Genomic DNA, 22,554 nt, shown 5'->3' on the forward strand with positions numbered 1-22,554 from the left:
TGTATTTCCATATTGTGTATAAACTTCTTTTGCTGATACAGATCTCTGTAACCCCTGTCTGAAGGTGTCCCTGAATATGATAGTAATGCAGTAACCCTCCCATAGGATTGTATTGGCAGGAAGAAGAACACGTGCATGCAGCAGACAGATCTCAGCACTCGCTCCTACACCCTCAGGCGAATAAGAACACAAGCCGCCCGTGTCATGTAATGTTGTTTGCAGCAACCACAACAGCCCGCCCCCCCTCTCGCTCGAGCACCAATTACATCTCTCAGTCCCGCCCAACACATGCTCAACCACACCCATCTCGTTTACCCTGCCTTCTTTGACAGCTCCTCTAATCATAGAGGGTAAAGCCCCGCCCCGCGCCCTGTAGGTGTGTGGAGTGAAGCCCCGCCCAGTTGCCCATCTTCGGTTCCTAGCTAGCCCGAGTTGTCGCTCGTCTGTTTCCATCTGCTGCTGTGTTCTGTACGGGGAAGGAGCGGACTGGAAGCCGGAGCAGCGGCTGCAGGAGAGGTGCACGGATCAGGTGATAAGGCCTGGGGGGAAGGGATGTGTGTGCTGGCCGCACTGTGTCAGCAGATCAGCTGCGGCAATAATCGGGGTGGGCTATTGCGGGTGACAGTGCGCTTTCCCCACCCTCTGTACGTGTGTCGGTGACATGTCTGTGTGTTGTCATAGAGACACAAAGCGTCGCCTTCATTAGTAATGACTCTGAGTCTGAAGGGGTGATGTTATGGGCTTAGTGCAGACTTCTATATAATACATAAAGGCATCGTATAGGAGATGCAGCACAATGATGCAGGGAAAGCTGCTGTGTCAGGGCCACACACTGCACAACTCACTACTTTTATATAGAAGGTGGAATCATGTACACAGTGGTGACAGCTCATTCATACCATGCCTGTTCATCTGCATAGATCAGGGCACATAGAAAACCATTGCCATCTACCCTGTTCATACCATGCATGTATGCAGGGCTGGGACAATTACAGAGATCGGGGCGCCCTGCACCAATTGTTTACAAGGCTGACAGGATTAGTGACAGCGACATCACTGCTAACCCCAAAACGAAGTGGGGGGGGGCACAGTTTGGCATCTTTTGCCCTGGGCACTGGATGACCCTGTGTCGGCACTGCATGTATGGTGGTTCACGCTGCAAAGGTAAACACAGAATGTATGCATTTTATGCATCGTATTTCACCCTGGATTCACACTATTGCGATGTGGGAACCAGTGTGATTCTGTAAACACACCGGCTCTAGGGACTGGCAAGGAATAGGGCCATCTTACCGAACGGGCACGCTGGGCAGTTGCCCGGGGGCCCCACTTGCCCAGCGACCCAGCCCCAGTCAAGCTTTAGTTCCGATTCCCATTTTCATCCCACCTGCCGAACTTAGCAGGTGGCAAGCGCCTATCGGCCCTGCGCTGCTGTCAGGCCACTGGGGCCATGGAGGGGGAGCCCACAACTGCAGGAATGCCGGTCTGCCTCCAGGGAAACAGGCACACACAGGACAGTAGAGTCTGTCTCCCATCCGTGTGTGTGTTCACCGGACCCAGCCACCCAACTTGGAAGCTGTCATTAGGCTGGCACTGCTGTACCAATAAATATCACCTTATCCATAATTTGGATTTTTATTCTTGTGGGTGATTGTGTAGGCAGGACCCCAGTGCACTGCATTGCCCAGGGCCCTTTAATGCACTTAAGATGGCACTGGCGAGGAACCAGCCTGGGTGAGGACAGGGCTGCATCCCAGTGGTTCCTGCTGCTGCCTCCATGTCAAGAGAGGAGATGGAGCCGCTTCAGACGGGCACAGCACTGGAAAACCTTATGCCTTTACTTCCAATTTAAAGCGGAACTAAGGCCAGGTTCACACTGAGGCCATTTTGAAATTGTGAGTTCAAGCCGGCATTTCAGTCCGACTTAGGGGGCGATTTCACAGACAGCTGTGCGGGTTCCTGCACAGATGTCTATGGAAATCACTCCCCCCCCCCCCCCCCAATTGCCAAAAATAGTACAGAAACTTCTATTGGGAATCGGTGCGGCACAGAAAAGTCAGGGTCGCACCGATTCAGACATTGCCATTGCTGGCAATTGCCTCTGATTTGACATGTCAAATCGGACCAATGTGAACGTGGGCTAAAGGCAGTTTATACCTACCTTTCCTCCAACAGTCCCATCTTCCTGGGTCCCAAGGGTCTTCTTATGTGTGCTGGTATTTGGCCATCTTCAGTGGCCGATGTTGGGTAATGTGACTCCTATGCATCCACAGGAGGCCATCATACAGGGTATGTGTTAGCTGCTGTAAGCTGAGCTGCACAGCTCAGTTTACATGCAGGGGGACGCTGCAAACAGGTAAGTGTATTTTATTGCAGTGAGCAAACGCAGAACTTCTGCTTTAAATTTAGTAGTGAACTCTGTTGAAAAATCTGGACTCCTGCAAGTGAAAGTGCTTATATGCATTAAGATAAAAAGCCTTCTGTGTGCAGCAGCCTCCCTCAGCCCCCTTAATACTTACCTGAGCCCATCTCTATCCAGCAATGTTGCAGGAGTGTCTCGGCTGTCCCAGACTCTCTCTCCTCATTGACTGAGATGGCAGTGCGGCGCCATTGGCTCCTGCTGCTGTTAATCGAAGTTAGTGAGCCAATAAGGAGAGAGGGGGCAGAGCCACGGCTCCGTGTCTGACACAGGGAGCTGTAGCTCGGCTCGAGTGCCGCCATAGCAAGCTTCTTGCTGTGGGGGCAACTCAATGGGAGGGAGGGACCCCATTAAAAGAGGATCTGGGCTGCTCTGTGCAAAACCAACAGCACAAAGCAGGTAAGTAAAACATGTTTGTTATGTTTAACCCCAAAAATAAAAAATAGACTTTACAATCACTTTAGTGCCGCAATGCATCACATACCAAACATTATAGCAGACTTAAGATGGCCATAGCATGAGTTTTTTTTTCCGTTTAATCAGTGGGTTGAATGCAAAACTCAGATTCCTGCATCCACACAAGCATTGTGGATGCAGGGATCTCCCCCGTTGTGCTATTGTATCCTGCTGAACCAGCCGAATTTCGATACATGTATACCCAGCTTTACACTTCAAATGGAGCCCCCCAGCGGTGCCCTGTCACCGTTGCTGGCGCTTCCATCTTTGCCCGTTCTTCCTTCCAAATTCACACTCCCAGCCGTTTGAATGGCTTGGTCGTGATGATGTCACTCCCACGTATGCACACTACAGTCATTGGAGCACAGCGTTCTTTGCATTTGAATGCAGGGCACACAGATGGAAAATAGGGTTTCCATCCGTCCAGATTTGACGGATCGGATCGGATGTCCGCGGATATGTCTCCGCTGACATCCGATTCCCCATAGGGATGCATGGGGCGACCATTCAGATCCGCCAAAAAAAACGGACAGGCGGATCTGAACGTTCCTGAAAGAGCCCTTCATCTTAAAGGCTTACAACTTGTGAAAAATCAGAGTTTAACAGCACTTTTGTTAGGGACCTTTCCCTAAAATTCACAGCAGCATTCGCATCAACTAACAACGCTTTGTTTAAAAAAAGTTTTTTGCTTAGTTTGCCTGAGGACAGAGAAGATGTATCCCCGGCTGTGTTGATGCCCATTGGGAACGCAATATCAATGTGGCCTTCAGGAAAGTCTCATACCTAAACTAAAGTGCGAGATCTTGCAGTACTATCATTCTGCACATGTGAGCGATGATGTGCATAACGTCATGCGCCTGATTTTTTGCAAATGCAATACAAAATTGCATTCATTTGCCAGTAAAAAAAAAAAAAAAACCCTTCTACCTGGGATTGTGAGATCTTGGGGGGATTGTTTTGCAGCAGATGCATGCAGTGTTGTATCTCGCATGTGCAACATCAGACGCATGATGTCGTGTTTCATCTCGCGCATTCTAAGTTTGCATTACATTTTTCAAAATAACGGCATGGAAATAGGAGCCCAGGCAGCACACAGGGCAGGCATGATGAAAACTGGCAAAAATGAACATGTCGCATGGACATAGGTAAGTATTGTTGATTATTTTCTCTTTTTACATTAATGCCGGGGATTAATGGCCCCATAATCTATTTTGAAATGGACTCTTACAGTATTTTTTTGGCCTCATTGTAACATCCTTTGTGAGCTTTTTTTTTTAAATGGAACGAACAGTTCATGTTGGTGCTCTGTTAACACTACGAATGGTCCATTTCAGAAGTGAGCGAGAGTGGCTACTTTCCTACATAAAGTGGGATCATGGAGAACAAATGTAGTCACCCTCTAACACAGTGGTCTCCAGACTGTGGCCTGGGGGCCAGATGCGGCCTTTTGCTTGCCTTTATCTGGCCCTTGGGGCACTCTTCCTCCTACTTACATTAACATGGGGGCAAATTCCTGCCAATGACACCCAACAGTGGGGCATAATTCATGCCACTGACCCCAACAGTTGGGCAATACTCCTCACACTGACACCAATGATCGGACACTATTCCTCCTACTGACCCCAATGATGGGACAATATTTCTCCTACTGACACTAATAATGGCGTAATCTTCCTCTAATGGACACCAATGAAGGGGAATTGCTATCGATGGCAGGACATTTTCTACTCCCACTGGCCGCAGTCCGGCCCCTCTTTAGTCTGAAGAATAGTAAACTGGCCCTTTATTTAGAAAGTCTGGAGACCCCTGCTCTAACATGAAGTCAGATCACATTCGCAGGAAAAATAAATTTGGAGATTTGGAGGCTTGGGAGCATTAGATGGGATTTTTTGAGTTAAGTTGAAGTAAACCCTCCTATCGTTTTCAGCCAAGGAAGCTGCCATCTTGGCCTCTGTTTTAATTTTTAACTGCCATGATGCTGCACATGTGATCAGTTATGACACCAGCCTTTGGATGGTTTGACAGTCTGGTTGAGAGCACAGTCATAGTTACATATAGTAGGTGAGGTTGAATAAAGACAATAGTCCATCCAGTTCAACCTGTGTAGGTGTGTGTGGCCGTAATTATCTCGCATACCCCTGAATGTTCTGATCCTTGAAATGTACGTCTAAGACTCGGTTCACACTACGGCGATCCGACTTAGGGGGCGACCTGTGAAGTCGCGTGCACCGCGACTTCGGCACGACTTGCAACGGACTTCAGAAAATGAATGTCTATTCAAGTCGCTCCAGGTCGCCCCAAAGTAGTACAGGACCCTTTTTCTAAGTCGGAGCGACTTGTGTCGCTCCTATTAGAACCGTTCCTGTACTACACTATGGGACGCGACAGTGCGTGACTTGTCAGGCTGACCAAGTTGCCTGACAAGTCGGACTAGTGTGAATGGAGACTAAAGCCCCATACACACGCGTCGAAAATTGGCAGGGAATTTTCGGCCAACGTCCGATCTGCCGATTTTCGGCTTGTTAGTATGATGCTTCCCACAACCAACTCCGACTTTTCGGCCGAAAAAAATCTGGTGTGCAGACTATAAAATTTTTGTTGGCCGTCAACACAATGGCCGATTTTCGTGCAGTCAGTACAGATTTCGGCAGGGAAAAATCAGATGAGCAAGACTGGGCATGCTCAGAGAAGAAAAAACACAAAGAAAGCAAACCAACACATGACATCACTTCTGAAGTAGAATTTTGTTGGCCGAGAAAATTTGTGTGCAGTCTAGGCACATTCCAACCAATAAAACACAACTTGGACAAAAGTCGGACGATCGGTCGGCCGATAATCGTTGCGTGTGTACGAGGCATAAGAGTCTTTTGAAAGCCACCATACTTCCCGCGAATCAATGTGACAGTTACATTTCCAGCATGTGTCGGGAATACTGTCTTTTGAAACTGTTACATTGATGGGTTTACTTCCGCTTTAAAGTGGAACTTTAGTCAGAAAATTAAGTCCTGCTAGATCACTTCAGGCTGGCCCCTTTTGCAGGTATAGCTATGTAAGACATTAAAAATAAGTGTCTCAATCCAGTAATACATTGTTTCACACTGCTCAGCGCATACTCAGTTGCTCTCCATTTTTAGGCACTGCTGAATTTGTAGAGGCCGATCTGCTGACAACCTTAGTAAGCATTGGGTAGTTGATTTACATGTACACTTAATTTTTAAAGAATATAACTTAACCCAGGTAGTGCAAGCTAACTTCCTCATGCAATTTTGCCCAGGGGTCATTCTGCTACTGTGATAAAGAAGCAATTATACTATTCCGAGTGAAGCAATATTATAACTGTGTTGTAAGTATGAACAGATTTATGGAGTGCTAATGCAACTGCTTTTTAGTATACAGAAAAACATGGCCTTCTGTAACAAAGGAAGGGTAGATTTTTCTTTTTTTTTTTCACCTGGGTGCCCAGAGACCTTTACATGTGACCTCCCAAGGTATAAAGTAAAATTTTCAGTTTTGGGTGCAGATGTCCCTTAAAGTATACATTGCCTTGAAAAAGTATTCATTTTCCATGTTTTGTCATGTTACAACCAAAAACATAAATGGATTTTATGGTATAGACCAACACAAAGTGACACATAATTATGAAGTGGAAGGAAAACAATCAATGTTTTTAATTTTTTTACAAATAAAAAAGTGTGGCGTGCATTTGTAGATCCACCTTTCCCTGCAATTACAGCTACAAGTCTTTTTGGGTATGTCTCTACCAGCTTTGCACATCTAGAGTGACATTTTTGCCCGTTCTTCTCTGAAAATAGCTCAAGCTCTGTCAGATTGAATGGAGAGCTTCTGAACAGCAATTTTCAAGTCTTGCCACAGATTCTTATTTGGATTTAGGTCTGTACTCTGACTGGGCTATTCTAACACATTTATATACTTTGATCTAAACCATTCCATTGTAGCTCTGGCTATGTTCAGGATTGTTGTCCTGCTGGAAGGTGAACCTCTGCCCCAGTCTCAAGTCTTTTTGCAGACTCTTAACAGGTTTTCTTCTAAGATTGCGCTGTATTTAGCTCCATCTATCTTCCTATTAACTCTGACCAGCTTCCCTGTCCCTGCTTAAGAAAATCATCTCCAAAACCGGATGCGGCCACCACCATGTTTCATGGTGGGGATGGTGTGTTCAGGGTGATGTGCAGTGTTAGCTTTCCACCACACACAGGGTTTTGCTTTTAGGCCAAAAAGTTCAATTTGGTCTCATTTGACCAGAGCACCTTCTTCCACATGATTGCTGTGTCCCCCACATGACTTCTTACATAATGCAAACGGGACTTCTTATGGCTTTCTTTTAACAATGGCTTTCTTCTTGCCACTCTTCCACAAAGGCCAGATTTGTGGAGTGCATGGCTAATAGTTGTCCTGTGGACAGTTGCTCCCACCTGAGCGGTGGATCTCTGCATCTCTTCCAGAGTTACCATGGGCCTCTTGGCTGCTTCTCTGATTAATGCTCTCCTTGCCTGGTCTGTCAGTTTAGGTGGACGGAAAATCAAATCAGAAAACACACATGGACTTTGTAGGCACAGAGGTATAATAAAAAATATATACGTTTATTTATAATACATTTTAAAAACAGACACAAACCGCATCTATAAATCCATAGTTTGCCAATGGTTACATAGTAGGTGAGGTTGAATAAAGACAATAGTCTATCCAGTTCAACCTGTGTTGGTGTGTGTGGACGTATTCATTTCTCATACCCCTGAATGTTTCGATCCATGAGATGTACGTCCAAGAGTCTTTTAAAAGTAGCCATACTTCCCGTAGTTACTACCATTTGTGGCAGAGAATTCCACAATCTTGTAGCCCTTACAGTAAAGAACCCCCTGCATAGCCTGAGGTTAAATCTCTTCTTCTCTAAACGCATGGTATGACCTTGTGTCCTCATGCATTCCTTGCGATTGAATATTTTTTTTTCTATGCTCTGATCACCGTTGAGGTATTTGTAAATCGCTATCATGTCCCCTCTCACGCGTCTCTTCTCCAGGGAGAGTAAATCAAGTGCTTCTAAACACTCTTCGTAATTAAGGTCCTCCAATCCCCTAATAAGTCTTGTTGCCCTTCTCTGTATTCTCGCTCAAGCTCCAATACATCCCTTCTGAGGACTGGCGACCAGAACTGGACAGAATACTCCAGATCTGGTCGGACCAGAGTTTTATGAAGTGGTAGGATTATAGTTTTATCTCTGGAATACATCCCCTTCCTTATGCATGCCAAAATTCTGCCGGCTTTTGCAGCTGCAGCTTGACATTGCATGCTATTGCCAAATTTATCATCAACCAAGACCCCCAGATCTTTCTCCATTTTTGATACCCCCAGAGGTCCCCCCCTAGCTTGTATATTGCTTTTGTTATTGGTCCCTAAGTGCTATACCTTGCACTTATCCACATTAAACCTCATTTGCCATGTTATTGCCCACTTTATTTTGTTCGGGTCATTCTGTAAGATTTCTGCCTCACGATGTGAAGTTATTGCCCTGCTCAATTTTGTGTCATCTTCAAAAACTGAGATCGAGCTACTGATCCCGTCCTCAATGCTATTTATGAATAAATTGAACAAAATTGGTCCCAGAACTGAGCCTTGGGGGACACCACTTACCACCTCAGACCAGTCTGAGTATGCGTTGTTTATTACCACCCTTTGGACACGCCCCTTTAACCAGTTCTGTATCCAGGAGCAATCCTTGTGGTCGATGCCTGTCGCCCTTAATTTATAAATCAAGCGTTTGTGGGGAACTGTATCAAACGCCTTAGCAAAATCCAGGTACACTGCATCCACAGGTCTCCCACTGTCTAGCTCACAGCTCACCTCCTCGTAGAATGTTAACAGATTGGTTTGACAAGAACACCCCTTTGTAAATCCGTGCTGATTACTGCTGATGTTGTTTTCTTTAGCAAATTGGTTGGTGAGACATACGAGGGCATAATACGTTGGTACATGAATACAAAACTAGAAATGAATAGTTATCTGTGATGTGATCCACATTGAATGATTCCGTTAGAGGGAACAGATAGGTACGGCGGTCCTCCAAAAGGATCACTACATGTGGTCATCGCAGGTACGTATAATTCATGAAATTGGAGCTGGGTCACTCAACATGTTTCGCATGTATGCTTCGTCTGGAGTTTAAGTTCGTTGCTCTGTACTCTGCTTATAGGTAGTGTAAAACGGCAAGGGGGGTTAAACAGCCAAGAGAGCCAGAAGAAACAAAGGAAGACTGGGAATCGCACAGTATTGATTCCTATCAATGGATGGTAGTAATTCACATGTATCTTATAACGTAAAAACGGGGAGATTCCCCATCCTTGGAGGGCGAGGTGCAGCTAAGGAGCCCGACCATAGGCCCTGATACCTTTTTTGAAGTGCTACGTATTACCTCTTGTTATCCACATGATCAATTACCGCTGAGTTCACCTGCCCGCTCTTTGCTGACTGGGCGGCCTGTGCATCTTTTTGGCCTCGGATATTCATGGGCCCATAAAAAGTATGACAGCCCTTACGTTATCAGATACATGTGAATTACTACCATCCATTGATAGGAATCAATAATGTGCGATTCCCAGTCTTCCTTTGTTTCTTCTGGCTTTCTTGGCTTCTCAACCCTCCTTGCCACTTTACACTACCTATAAGCAGAGTACAGAGCAACGAACTTAAACTCCAGACAAAGCATACATGCGAAACATGTTGAGTGTTCTAGCTCCAATTTCATGAATTATACGTACCTGCGATGACCACATGTAGTGATCCTTTCGGAGGACCGCCGTACCTGCTGTACCTATCTGTTCCTTTTGACGGAATCATTCGATGTGGATCACATCAAAGTTAACTATTTATTTCTAGTTTTGTATTTATTATTGTATGTCTCCCCAATTACACAACCATTGGCATACTATGGATTTATAGATGCGGTTTGTGTCTGTTTTTAAAATATATTAATAAACTTATATATTTATTATTATACCTCTGTGCCTACAAAGTCCATGTATGTTTTTTGATTCGATTTTCCAGTTTAGATATTGGGATGTGGCACGTTTTACACATATTTTATGCACCCAGTGAACTGCCTCTGGTAGTGCATTTTTCCATTCAGTTTAGGTGGACAGCCATGTCTTGGTAGATTTTCAGTTGTGCCATACTCTTTCCATCTTTGGATGATGGATTGAACAGTGCTCTGTGAGATGTTCAAAGCTTGGGATATTTTTTTATTACCTAATCCTGCTTTAAACTTCTCCACACCTTTGCCCTGTCCTGTCTGTGGTGTTCCTTGGCTTTACTGATGCTGTTTGTTCACTAAGGTTCTCTAACAAACCTCTGTGGACTTCACAGAACAGCTGTATTTATACTGATATTTAATTACACACAGGGAGACGCTATTTACTAATTAGGTGACTTCTTAATTCCACTAGATTTTACCTAGGGGTATCAGAGTAAAGGGGGATGAAAATAAATGCATGCCACACTTTTTTCAGATATTTATTTGTAAAAACAATTTATAATTTTCCTTCCACTTTACAATTATGTGCCAATTTGTGTTGGTCTATCACATAAAATCCCAATTAAATAAATTTACATTTTTGGTTGTAACATGGAAAAAAATGTGGAAAATTTCAAGGGGTATGAATACTATTTCAAGGCACTGTACTTGTACTTCTATTTCAGGCCATATACACACTGTGCGTTTTTAGCCTGGATGCATCCAATCCCAACATTTTTGTGCAGGCAGGAGGCATAGGTGTAATGTCCAGTCCCACTGTCTGTAGGCTGAAATACTCTAAGGCTGGAGTCTGCGCAGAGTGGTACTCACGTTAGGGGCAGAAGAATACATACCTGAACGCATAAGGCACTAAATGCAGTACCACTCTGTACAGCGCCCCTTGTCTTCAGCCTGCTATGAACTTTAACAGACAGCAGGGTTGGATGCTACACCTGTGCCTCCTAGGGGTACGGACACACCAGGATTGGATGTACATGGGCTAAATGCCTAGTGTGGCATGTGGCTTTAGGATGCAAACTAACAATGGTAATCTGTAGACTGTAACCTTTCACCTGCTTCTGCTCTCTAATTTCTGGTAACGTTTGCTTGAAGAACTTCCTTATTTTGCGTAAACAATTAATACATACTGTACTTCTGCTAATTTATTTGGCAAGTTTATGCTTTTTTTGCCTCTCGGTTCAAATGCAATTCAAAGTAAGACCCTTGCTGTCAATGGAGCACAAATAGGACACCGGGCTAGTTTTTTGAGATTTGTTTTATTTTTCTATATGGATATACACTCACCGGCCACTTTATTAGGTACGCCTTGCTAGTGTTGGGTCGGATACCCTTTTGCCTTCAGAAATGACTTAATTCTTCATGGCATAGAATACACAAGGTGTTGGAAACATTCCTCAGAGATCTTGGTCCATATTGACATGATAGCATCACGCAGTTGCTGCAGATTTGTTGGCTGCACATCCATGATGCAAATCTCTTGTTCCACCACATCCCAAAGGTGCTCTATTGGATTGAGATGTGGTGAGTGTGGAGGCCATTGGAGTACAGTGACCTCATTGTCATGTTCAAGAAACCAGTGATGAGATGATTTGAGCTTTGTGACATGGTGCATTATCCTGCTGGAAGTAGTCATCAGAAGATGGGTACACTGTAGTCATAAAGGGATGGACATGGTCAGCAACAATACTCCGGTAGGCCGTGGGGTTTAAAGCAGTGTTTCTCAACTCCAGTCCTCAGGGCACACTAACAGGCCAGGTTTGTAAGATAACTGAAATCCATCCCAGGTGATATAATTTGCTCAGTGATTGCAGTAGTCTAGTCTGCATCTCCCCAAGGTAATACTTAAAATCTGGCCTGTTAGTGTGCCCTAAGGACTGGAGTTGAGAAACACTGGTTTAAACGTTGCTAAATTGGTACTAAGGGGCCCAAAGAGTGCCAAGAATATATCCCCCATGCCATTACACCACCACCACCAGCCTGAACCATTGATACAAGGCTTACTCCTCAGACCAGGCAACGTTTTTTCAATCTTCTATTGTCTAATTTTAGGGAGCCTGTGCAAATTGTATCCTCAGTTTCCTGTTCTTAACTGACCGGAGAGACACCAGGTGTGGTCTTCTGCTGCTGTAGCCCATCTGCTTCAAGGCTCGATGTATTGTGCGTTCAGAGATGGTATTCTGCATACTTTGGTTGTAATGCGTGGTTATTTGAGATACTGTTCCCTTTCTGTCATCTCAAACCAGTCTGCCAATTCTCCTCTGACATAAACCAGGCATTTTCGTCCACACAACTGCTGCTCGGTTGATTTTCTCATTTTCGTGCAATTCTCTGTAAACCCGAGAGATGGTTGTGCATGAAAATCCCAGTAGATCAGCAATTTTGAAATACTCAGACCAGCCCGTCTGTCACCATCAACCATGCCATGTTCAAAGTCACTTAAATCTCCTTTCTTCCCTATTCTGCGGCTTGGTTTGAACTTCAGAAAGTCGTCTTCACCACATCTAGATGCCTAAATGCATTGAGTTACTGCCATGTGATATGCAGATTAGTAATTTGTGTTACCAAGCAATTGAACAGGTGTAACTAATAAAGTGGCCGGTGAGTGTATATTCTAACATTAAAGAATAACAAGATAGATATAGGTTTGGTTAGAGGTTCATGTACCATGTACTCGGGTGTATAGGCTGCCGGTGTTGTGTGAAAACACCAAGTGCTCGAAATTTCCAATTATTCCCAGTGTACACTCACCGGAAATAACGTGGTTGGAGATTTCGGCAGGTTGGAGTTTTCGGCAGGACACCGGCGATCGGCTGTTTTTTTTTTCTCCTCACACTTTAAGTGTGAGGAAAAAAAAAAAACGATCGCTGGCTGCTGTCAGAGGGACATCGGTCCCGACGAGGAGAGGGACATCTGTGCCCATCAGTGCCACCTGTCAGTGTCCACCAGCGCCATCTGCCAGTGCCACCTATCAGTGCTCACCAGTGACAGCTATCAAGTGCCCCATCATAAGTGTCACCTACTAGTGCCTATCATTGCCACCTATTAGTGCCCTTCAGTGCCACCCATTGGTGCCACCCATCAGTGCTGCCTTATTAATGCCCATCATTGCCGTTTTATTAGTGCCTACCTTTGCAGCCTATCAGTGCACATCAGTGCTGCCTCATCAGTGTACATCAATGAAGGAGAAAAATTACCTGTTTGCAAAATTTTATAACAAACTATAAAAAGTCTTTTCAAAGTCTTTTTTTGTTTGTTCAGCAAAAAATAAAAACCCCAGTAGTGATTAACAGCCGGTTCACACAGGCGCGACCCGACTTGCGGGGGCGACCTGTGAAGTAGCGGTGCGCAGCTTGCACCGCGACCTCGGATCGGCATGCACGGACTTCATATCATTGAAGTCAATGCAGGTCGCTCCAGGTCGCCCCAAAGAAGCTCAGGACCCTTTTTCTAAGTCGGAGCGACTAGTGTCGCTCCTATTAGTCCTGTGCTACTCTATGGCAGGCAACCCACGGCGACTTGTCAGGCGACCAAGTCGCCTCAGTGTGAACGGGGTATTAATACCACCAAAAGAATGCTCTACTTGTTTGAAAAAAAATTATAAAAATTTTATTTGGGTACAGTGTTGAATGACCGCGCAATTGTCAGTCAACGTGCAACAGCGCTGAAAATTGGCCTGGGCAGGAGGGGGGTTTAAGTGCCCAGTAGGCAAGTGGTTAAATTTAATTTTTTTAAAATCTGATTTAAATCATTTTTTTAAATCATTGATTTATTAATCAGTTTTTATCCACCCTGATTTTAGTGATGTTATTCAAGTAATCCTTTGCAAAGCCTGTTCAAGGCAAAGCTACAAGCCGCGAGAGGCAAATTCGCTAAATACACCCTGTGTATTAGAGTAGTGTTACTGACCAACTGATTTGTATTTCTTTCAACCCAGTCGTGAGATTTACAAAGTTCTGCCTTGTCTGGTAGGGCGCAAGACAGTTTTTCAGTGAACAAAGAAGCAGCAGACAGATAAACTCATCTTGATGTCACTCTGCTCTCTCTTTCTATCAACATGTTCCTTGTTAGCATGTGACCACTGCAGTCAAACTTATTGGCACTTTGTGCTTCTTCTGTCTCTCAGTATGAGCTCTGCTGTAGAAGGGATTATAAAGGGCTGACACCAAGTCCGATTCAAGTACTGTTATAAAGGTAATTTTAGTGATGTATTAACACATAGTTGCATTAAATAGCCTTTTATGTATGCCTTCGATGCAGTGAATGACATGGTCTATACTTTAAGGTACCTGGTATTTTCTTTTGGCTTCTGGTGCCTTATGGAGCTGCAGGGGATAAGAAGAAGGGTAGGTAAATGCCTGGTTGGGTAAAAGTTTGTTTTAAAGTAGTTAAACAAATTAAAAATTATACACGTTTAACCCTTCTGTAGAGCAGAGGCCAAGTGTGTTTTTCTAGATGATGGTCAGATTATAATGCAAGAATGCTTCTCCTTTGATTCATTTACCCTCACACATGACAATAACTTTTCTGTCCTGGTTCAACCCCCTCCTTGCATACTTGAAAAATGTTTCCCTTTTTAAAAAAAAAAAAAGTTTATACCTTTTTTAGGTACTGGCCATGGCCTACAACACATCTGCGCATGTGTGGGGAAAAGCCAACGTATGTACATAAATAATGCAGGGGTCCTCAAACTTCGGCCCTCCAGCTGTTGCGGAACTACACATCCCGTGAGGCATTGTAAAACTCTGACATTCACAGACAGGACTAGGCATGATGGGAATTGTAGTTCCTAAACAACTGGAGGGCCATAGTTTGAAGACCACTGGTCCTAGAAGTCCCAAATACCATAATCCAGCAGCGTATGTGCACATGCATGGGAATTCCCCGCGTGTGCTCAAATGTGCCACGAGTCTCTGCTAGGTTCCATAGACCGACCACACATCAGTACAGTGGTGTCCAAACTTTTTTCAAAGAGGGCCAGACTTGATGAAGTGAACATGCATGAGGGCTATATATATATATATATATATATATATATATATATATATATATATATATATATATATATATATATATATATATATATATATATATATATATGAAATGAAAAGCATCAGTGCTTTATGAATAAAATCACACTTATATAAACAGGAAGTAGAATTGTTCAAAATATTGTTTTCCGGCTACCATTTAAATTCAAGCTGGATCCACTCGCAAGGGAGACTGGGAGCACAATGGGGGACCTTGTGGGCACAGAATGGAACTCCCTGATGCTAAATATACAATCCAATTTCAAAGAGAAAGAACAGCTAAACTCTGACATCACCGCACTTTTTACCACCCTAAAAAAACACCTAGAAAGGAAGTCAGCCTTACACTGGCATGTCCGCACTTTTGACAGATACATAAAAGAAAATATTAACCCGGCTGGTTTACGTATCCAAATTTTCCCCACACTAGACAATATTACAGCTTTGATGAAACAAGAATGGGAAGATATACTTAACCAATGCTCAAAAAACCTCATGTTACTACTTCAAGGAGAATACCTCCGACAAAGTAAAAGCCTTGAGGGAGAAATTAAAAAAATCTATGACCAACTCGCCCCATTAAAAACAGCTGCACTTTACAGCACAGAGGAAACCAAGCTAAAGGCACATCTGGAAGAGTACAGCAAGGAGATACTTGTCAAAAAAGAAAAGAAATATTGGCGCGACAAAAATGCATTCACACAGGGCCGCGCATACAGATGGACAAATTCCACAAGATCAAATCGCAACAAAAATCGTGCTCCCAGATATCCTTACCAGCAGCAATCCTCAGACTCATCTTCCTACAACTCTGGCTCTGACATGAACAAAGGCAGAAATATGCCCCAAAAAAGTACCACACAAAGGACACCCAGGAACCCTGACAGAAACGACTGGGCAATACCTCAAGATCAATCGGAAGCCTGTGCATCTGACACCGAAACAACAGAAACTGCTACAAAAATACTAAAACCACATGAAATGTTCACTCGCTCCAAACAAAAGGGTGTTTTTTTAGGCAAAGTTTACAACAAAACCAAAGCGAACCAGGATACACCAAGACAGGAGGACAAGAGGGACTAAATGTCATAAACCTCTCCTCACACAACCTGACAACAGCACAGAAGGAAGTCCTATCCCTAGGACTGTCCTTCTGTCCCAATAAAAGCATGGATACATTTGAAACCATCAAGGATATTAACCTATTAGCACGTAATCTTACCCTAAAGGTTTGCTACAGCAAAAAACCAATGATTCAACCTACACCCACTCCACTCACAGCCGCTGAATTCCGGGCTATCAGAGACCTCAACCTACTTCTCGAGGAAGGCGGACTAGATGACTTAGAAGACACGGACTCATTAACAGACAGTGATGAAGAAGAACCTGATATTCAACCAACCACCACCATTCAATTCAAGAGAAAATCGCCTAAATATCCCCCCATTAACACCAACCCAGCAATAGCACTATTTGTTCGCCAAACAACTAAAGATATTGAACAATTACGTAGAACCACCCACTCTACCAACTTAACTCCAGAACACACAAAAGCACTTAAAGAACTTCAAGATAACCAAGACATTACAATTAAACCCTCTGACAAGGGGGGTAATGTGGTTCTAATGAATAATGAAGACTACAAACAAATGTGCCTCAACATTCTGGAAAACAAAAAATATTACAAACAAATTTCCCCCCTTATGGTACAAAGTTTCAATGAAGAATTTTATACACTGGTTGATCAAGCTCACAGCAACAATACCATCACAAAGACCCTCTGGGAATTCATTCGAACAAAATACCCCAAGGTACCGACCTTTTATGCCTTACCCAAAGTGCACAAAGATCCCCAAAACCCACCTGGACGACCCATTATCTCCGGTAACGGCAGCATTACAGAAAAAATGAGCCAAGTCATTGACGCCCACCTCAAACCTCATGTTACCAAACTCACCTCCTACATCAAGGACACAGGACATTTACTTCAAATTCTGGACAATATATCAATACCCACCAATGCATTTCTGGTCACAATTGATGTTGAAACACTCTACAACAATATTCCCCATTCAAAGGGACTTCACTCAGTACAAAAAACTCTTTATCAACAAAGCGACCATGACATCAACTTCAATACATTTATTCTAACTATGCTGAAATTCATACTTCATCACAATATTTTCTCCTTCTGTGGCACATACTATGTGCAGACATGCGGTGTTGCCATGGGCACAAGCTGCGCGCCCTCTTACGCGAACATCTATTTGGGCGAATGGGAAGAGGACTTCTTAACATCAGAAGAAAACAACATATATACCACCAACATCATGTTATGGCAAAGATACATCGATGATGTACTCCTTATCTGGAACGGCCCCGAAAATCTACTCCTGGAATGTTTAAACAAAATGAATCACAATAGATACAATATGTATTTCACAATGACATACAGTCAATCAAAAATACCCTTCCTGGATACTTACATTTACAAAGATCAAACCGGCAACATCATGACCACCTTATTCAGAAAAGAGACAGCTGGCAATACCGTACTTCACGCCACCAGTTTTCACCCAGAACCCCTCAAAAAGTCCATTCCTCACAGTCAATTCTTAAGACTCAAGAGAATTTGTAGTAGTCCAACCAAATTCCAACAAGAGGCCGATGCCCTAACCGACAGATTGCTAGCACGAGGATATTCTCGAACATGCCTTAAGAAAGCATTTAATCGGGTCAACCAACAAGATCGACACACAATCCTGTTCAATAAAAATAAAAACACAAAAACGGATCCACCACCGACCAGAATAATACTCAGATTCTCTAACGAACATAAAAAAATTCGTAATATATTAAAGAACTGGTCCATCCTCACGGAAGATCCTTCATTGAAAGACTTGATACCCGACAACCTGCTTATCTCCTACAAAAAGACTCGCTCTGTGCACCAAACCCTCGTACACAGCGAAATGAAATCGAATAAAGATCCTTGTAAAATCAAAGGCACCTTTCCCTGTGGATCATGCGCACAATGCGCCGTTATTCCCAAAACAACTTCTCTTTTGCTACCTAATGGTGAGCTTTTCTCCCCCAGACATTATGCAAATTGCAAAACGAAGGGGGTAATTTATATAATGAACTACATCGGAAAGACGCGCCAAGAATTTGGACTCAGGGTCAACCAACACATGCAAAGCATGTCCATTGGTAATTTTTATTTACCGTTAGGCCGCCACATGTCTCATTTTCACAAATACAGAATGCCAAAAGTCAAATTCTCTGTTCTTGATCGTATACATACTCCAAGCAGAGGGGGAGACTGGAATAAGTCCCTATTACAAACAGAAATGCGTTGGATCAAAAAACTCAACGCTACCAGACCCCCCGGACTTAATGATAACGAAAGTTATCGCCCTTTCTTAGAGGGCTTCGTCTCCGGAAAGACAGACTAAACATAACCTATTCTATAATAATCCCCAGCAAGCTTCCAACTCTCCTTTCATAACTTATATAAAGTGACACACTCCATATTTAGTATGCCACCATCACTAATGGGACTGCCCCACCTTGGCCTGCATTGTCCCCCCGAGTGTAACCCACTCTTCCTTCATGTTATTATTTATTGCTGTAAATTATCATGTTTAATATATACATTTATATCCTTATTTACTCAATTATCAGTAATTCTTTTTGTATTAATATATTTATTTATATCCATTTTTGTGACACAAGTGGCGTCTCATCATCCCTCCGCCTTCATTCTGCCATCCCAAAACACACCCGGCACAGGTGACCCCAGAGGCCTTCTCTCTGGGGACTTGACAGAGAAATGCTCCTGTCACAGGGAGCACCATCTCCGTCCTTCCTGTGTCGGCGGCTTCGGAACATCTCCCTTCCATCGGTCACAGGCTGGATGCGCGCGCAGGTTCGCCTGGCGCGCACCACGCCGAGACGCTCACCCGGAAGCCGGGTCCGCGCTGTGACGCTCCGATGTGCTATTGCGCATGCGTGAGCGGGTACAAAAAGCCGGGGATTTCTAACAGGGCGCCACTTCCCTCCAGCCGAGGGAACGTACCGGACGCCCAGGACCCGCTTCTCCTGAACATTCAGCAACATAATTCCTTCAAAAAACTGTAAGTTACCATCCAACAATGACGATTTACTGCATTGTTGGATGATTCTTTCAAATACAAATGCCTTTTGACCAAAGGCTTATATGTATATTACTGTTACCAGGGAAACAACCGGGACATTAGACCGGAGCTCCCTCTAATGGCCACAAGCACCAACCACACCTAACTTGTAAGTGTAAAATCATTTATATCTACTTAATAAACGACTTACTTCTTATCGCCATGCTCTTCCATACTTGAATACTTACCGTACTCAACATTTTTAGGATATTACAAGGGACTCCTCCCCATTAACAAGAGCAACGATTCCAAAATTGTAAGTCATTTAACAAACTTCCATACAAAACCACTCTAATATTTCTACAAATTCACTCAAACTCCTTCTCACCATAGAGACAGTGATTCCCCCAAATCCTGTGTGAAACATTTTGAGAGAGCAGATAACAAGGTCCGGGATTTGACGCCAATGTCACAAGTATGTTGATATATTTTTTTCCCATTCACTGGAAATATTTACATACTATGCAAACAACTTATTCTTACCATATATTTTCCAGATATGGTGACCAACTCTTTTTCCTTGATAAAGGCAACATATAGAATGCCGAAACGCGTAGGAAATTAGAGATATATACTCTCTCTCAACACATTCCAGAGTCTCACACATGAGCCGGAACAGACAGAGAATTATATCTATGTTCACCATTCACATTGTCACTCCTTCTATCTTATCCTTCACTACACACATGGGTCTATAACCCATTGGCACCCAATTTTCATTTATTATTATATGTATTATGACCAATGTAATAAATTGTGATATTTTTACACACTCTACTACTTCTTGACCAGCCCATAAAGTCCCACCAATTTTGGTTTGAGGCACCAAACTCTTTACAGATTACATATCGGGATGTTGGCTACACTTACTATTTAAGGGCAACTAGGGATCCAACACACAAATATATATATATATATATATATATATATATATATATATATATATATATGAAATGAAAAGCATCAGTGCTTTATGAATAAAATCACACTTATATAAACAGGAAGTAGAATTGTAGAGATGACACCGCCTCGGTCAGCTCCACAAGATCCTCGGTCGGCTTGTACAGGCGGCTGTGTGCGGTGAAGGAGAGAAGGAATGCAGTTTTCAAATTCATCCTGAACTCCCGCACATTCATAGGCAGCGGCAGCCAGATGGAGCAGAGCGGGACTCGAGAGCAGCCGAGCTGCCGAGCGAGGCCAGAGGCCCTGCCCCCGAGCCATCGCATCGGCATCGGGGCAGGAATGTGAGATGTCTCAGAGAGAGACATTGCCAAAAGTCAGCGGTGTCTCTGGGGGCCGTATGGAACTAAAGAACGGGCCGCAACTGGCCCGCGGGCCGGATTTTGGACATGACTGCCCTAGGGCAAGAACATCGCAGACATAGTGTACCTCTTTCAATTATATCAGCCCTGTAATAACTGCTAATATATCTACATAATTTGGGATTAAAGTTCTAATGTGTTTTATTGTTTTCAGGGACTGCAATGGTGGAATAAAGACACAAAGTCAAGATGAATAAAATAAAAGTGTCCACAGAAAAATGGTGAGTCCATGTGCTATCAGCTATATTGTTATATATATGAACAATTACACTATATGAGATAAGGATGACCCATCAGGGGGTGGTGAGAGAGGCAACCTCTGGGAAGTGATGATCTGACTGCTTATATTTCCATCTGCACTTCCAGTCTATGGCACAGGGAAAAGTGTTCAGATGTCCTGAGTGCTTCTGGACAGTCATAGGACTTAGCGATGGTCCTCACTACATCTTCTCATGCATTCACTGATCTATAACAGAGCTGATTGCAGGGCGGGAAGTTGCACACTACTACATTGCTACAATCTGGAGGAGATGAAGGTGTTTCCAGTGAGGTAATTCCTGCTAGATGGAATTTGTTCCACTGGCAACTAAAATAAAGTATTCTACGCTACTAATATAGAGTATATAGGAACAAGTTTGGGTTCAGGCCTGAATTTACTTGTCATTACTAGGCAAATGAGTTGCACGCAGGAGATTGCCAATTCTACAGCTGTACATTTATAAAGGGCTTGGGATGCTTGTGACATCACTGGCCTAATATGGCCATATAAAATCAATGACATTAACCCTGATGTGCCCATATTAGGGATTTTATACCACAATCATTTTTGCTCCTTTGTGCAAGCCAGCTGTGTGACAGGGAATCTTTTGCTCGCAGCTCATTGAACCAGTAATGACCGCAAACTTCTGGGTTTGGAACAAACCCAAGCTTATCTCTCGCTGCTAGCTTCTATTGGTACCGCTGTCTGAAAATATACATCATAATTGCACCATGTTCTGAGAAATAAATGTATTCACTGTTTTGTGTCCCTGTGCAAGAATAAAAAAAAATCAAAGGGAAAATCCAGGAGCCTGCATTCACTATATCTGGTCTCCCACAGTACACAGAACATGGAAATGTAATTATTTTAGTAAATATAAACTGCTTAATACTTTTTCTCATCAGAAGTATATAGCGGTCTTGTGACTTCTATCAGTGTCTGGCTGAGCACTGGTTAAAGCTTGTAGGAGGAGTTTTCATTCTCCTCCTAAATGTCCTATGAGGCTACATGACTCCTGACCCTCTGTCTGGGACAGTGCTGATTGGCCCTGTGCTGTTTAGATGTACCCTCCCAAAAAAAAAAAAAACTCTCTAGCAATACACACCAAACTGACTATGTGCCCAGTGCCTCCTAGGGCTCTGTTCTATCAGCAGATGGATTGGGGACAGTAAAAGGAGAGGATCAGAGAAGACAGGATCAAACTGCCTTTTTACAGGAGGATTAACCCTTTAGGTTCCACAGTGCATATAACAAGCATTTGGGCTTAGTAACCCTTTTAAATTTGAAAAAAAAATGTATTTTTTTTCTGCATTGTATAGGTGTGCCCTATTTGACATAATTCACAATAAAAGAGTAGAAAATATTGTTTCCAGCTACAGACTGAGATGTTTAAAAATGAAAGAACATTTTTTGAATAATAATCTAAGCAGCATAAGTAAATGGTAAGAGATGAGTTGGGTAGCATGGCCTAAGTGTATTTGGCACTTATCCCTTGCAGCATTTAAGTCCTAGGTTTTATTCCTACCGATCACAATATGTGCATTGGGGTGTTCTCCTTATGTTTGTGAGGCTTTTTTCGGTTGCCCTAGTTTTAACAAATGAAAACCTCCAATGGCTTCACCCAGATTGCCCCTATTATGTGTGCCACTGTGTTAGGGGGATTAGATTGTAAGCTCCATTGGGGCAGACATTTCCAGTAAACTATGATAAGGTCTTGGTGCTATATAATGTAGGAAAATAAGTATACAGTAAAGCCTTGGATTGAGAGTAACTTGGTTTGAGAGCGTTTTGCAAGACAAGCAAAATTTTTTTTAAAATAAATTTTGACTT

At 43.3% G+C, this 22,554-nt stretch overlaps 1 protein-coding gene across 1 annotated transcript in view; it reads left to right on the forward strand.

Moving 5' to 3' along the window:
- The first annotated feature begins 373 nt into the window (after positions 1-373).
- The window catches only part of AGTPBP1 (ATP/GTP binding carboxypeptidase 1), a 295,080-nt gene continuing 272,899 nt past the window's right edge, over positions 374-22,554 (forward strand). The window contains exons 1-2 of the mRNA XM_082261111.1: positions 374-529; positions 20,620-20,686. Coding sequence (XP_082117237.1) covers positions 20,655-20,686 — 32 coding nt within the window. The 5' untranslated portion in view covers positions 374-529; positions 20,620-20,654. The remainder of the gene's footprint in view (positions 530-20,619; positions 20,687-22,554) is intronic.

The sequence above is a fragment of the Pelophylax lessonae genome (assembly GCF_965119305.1).
Source record: "Pelophylax lessonae genome assembly, chromosome: 1".
Taxonomy (NCBI): Eukaryota; Metazoa; Chordata; class Amphibia; order Anura; family Ranidae; genus Pelophylax; species Pelophylax lessonae.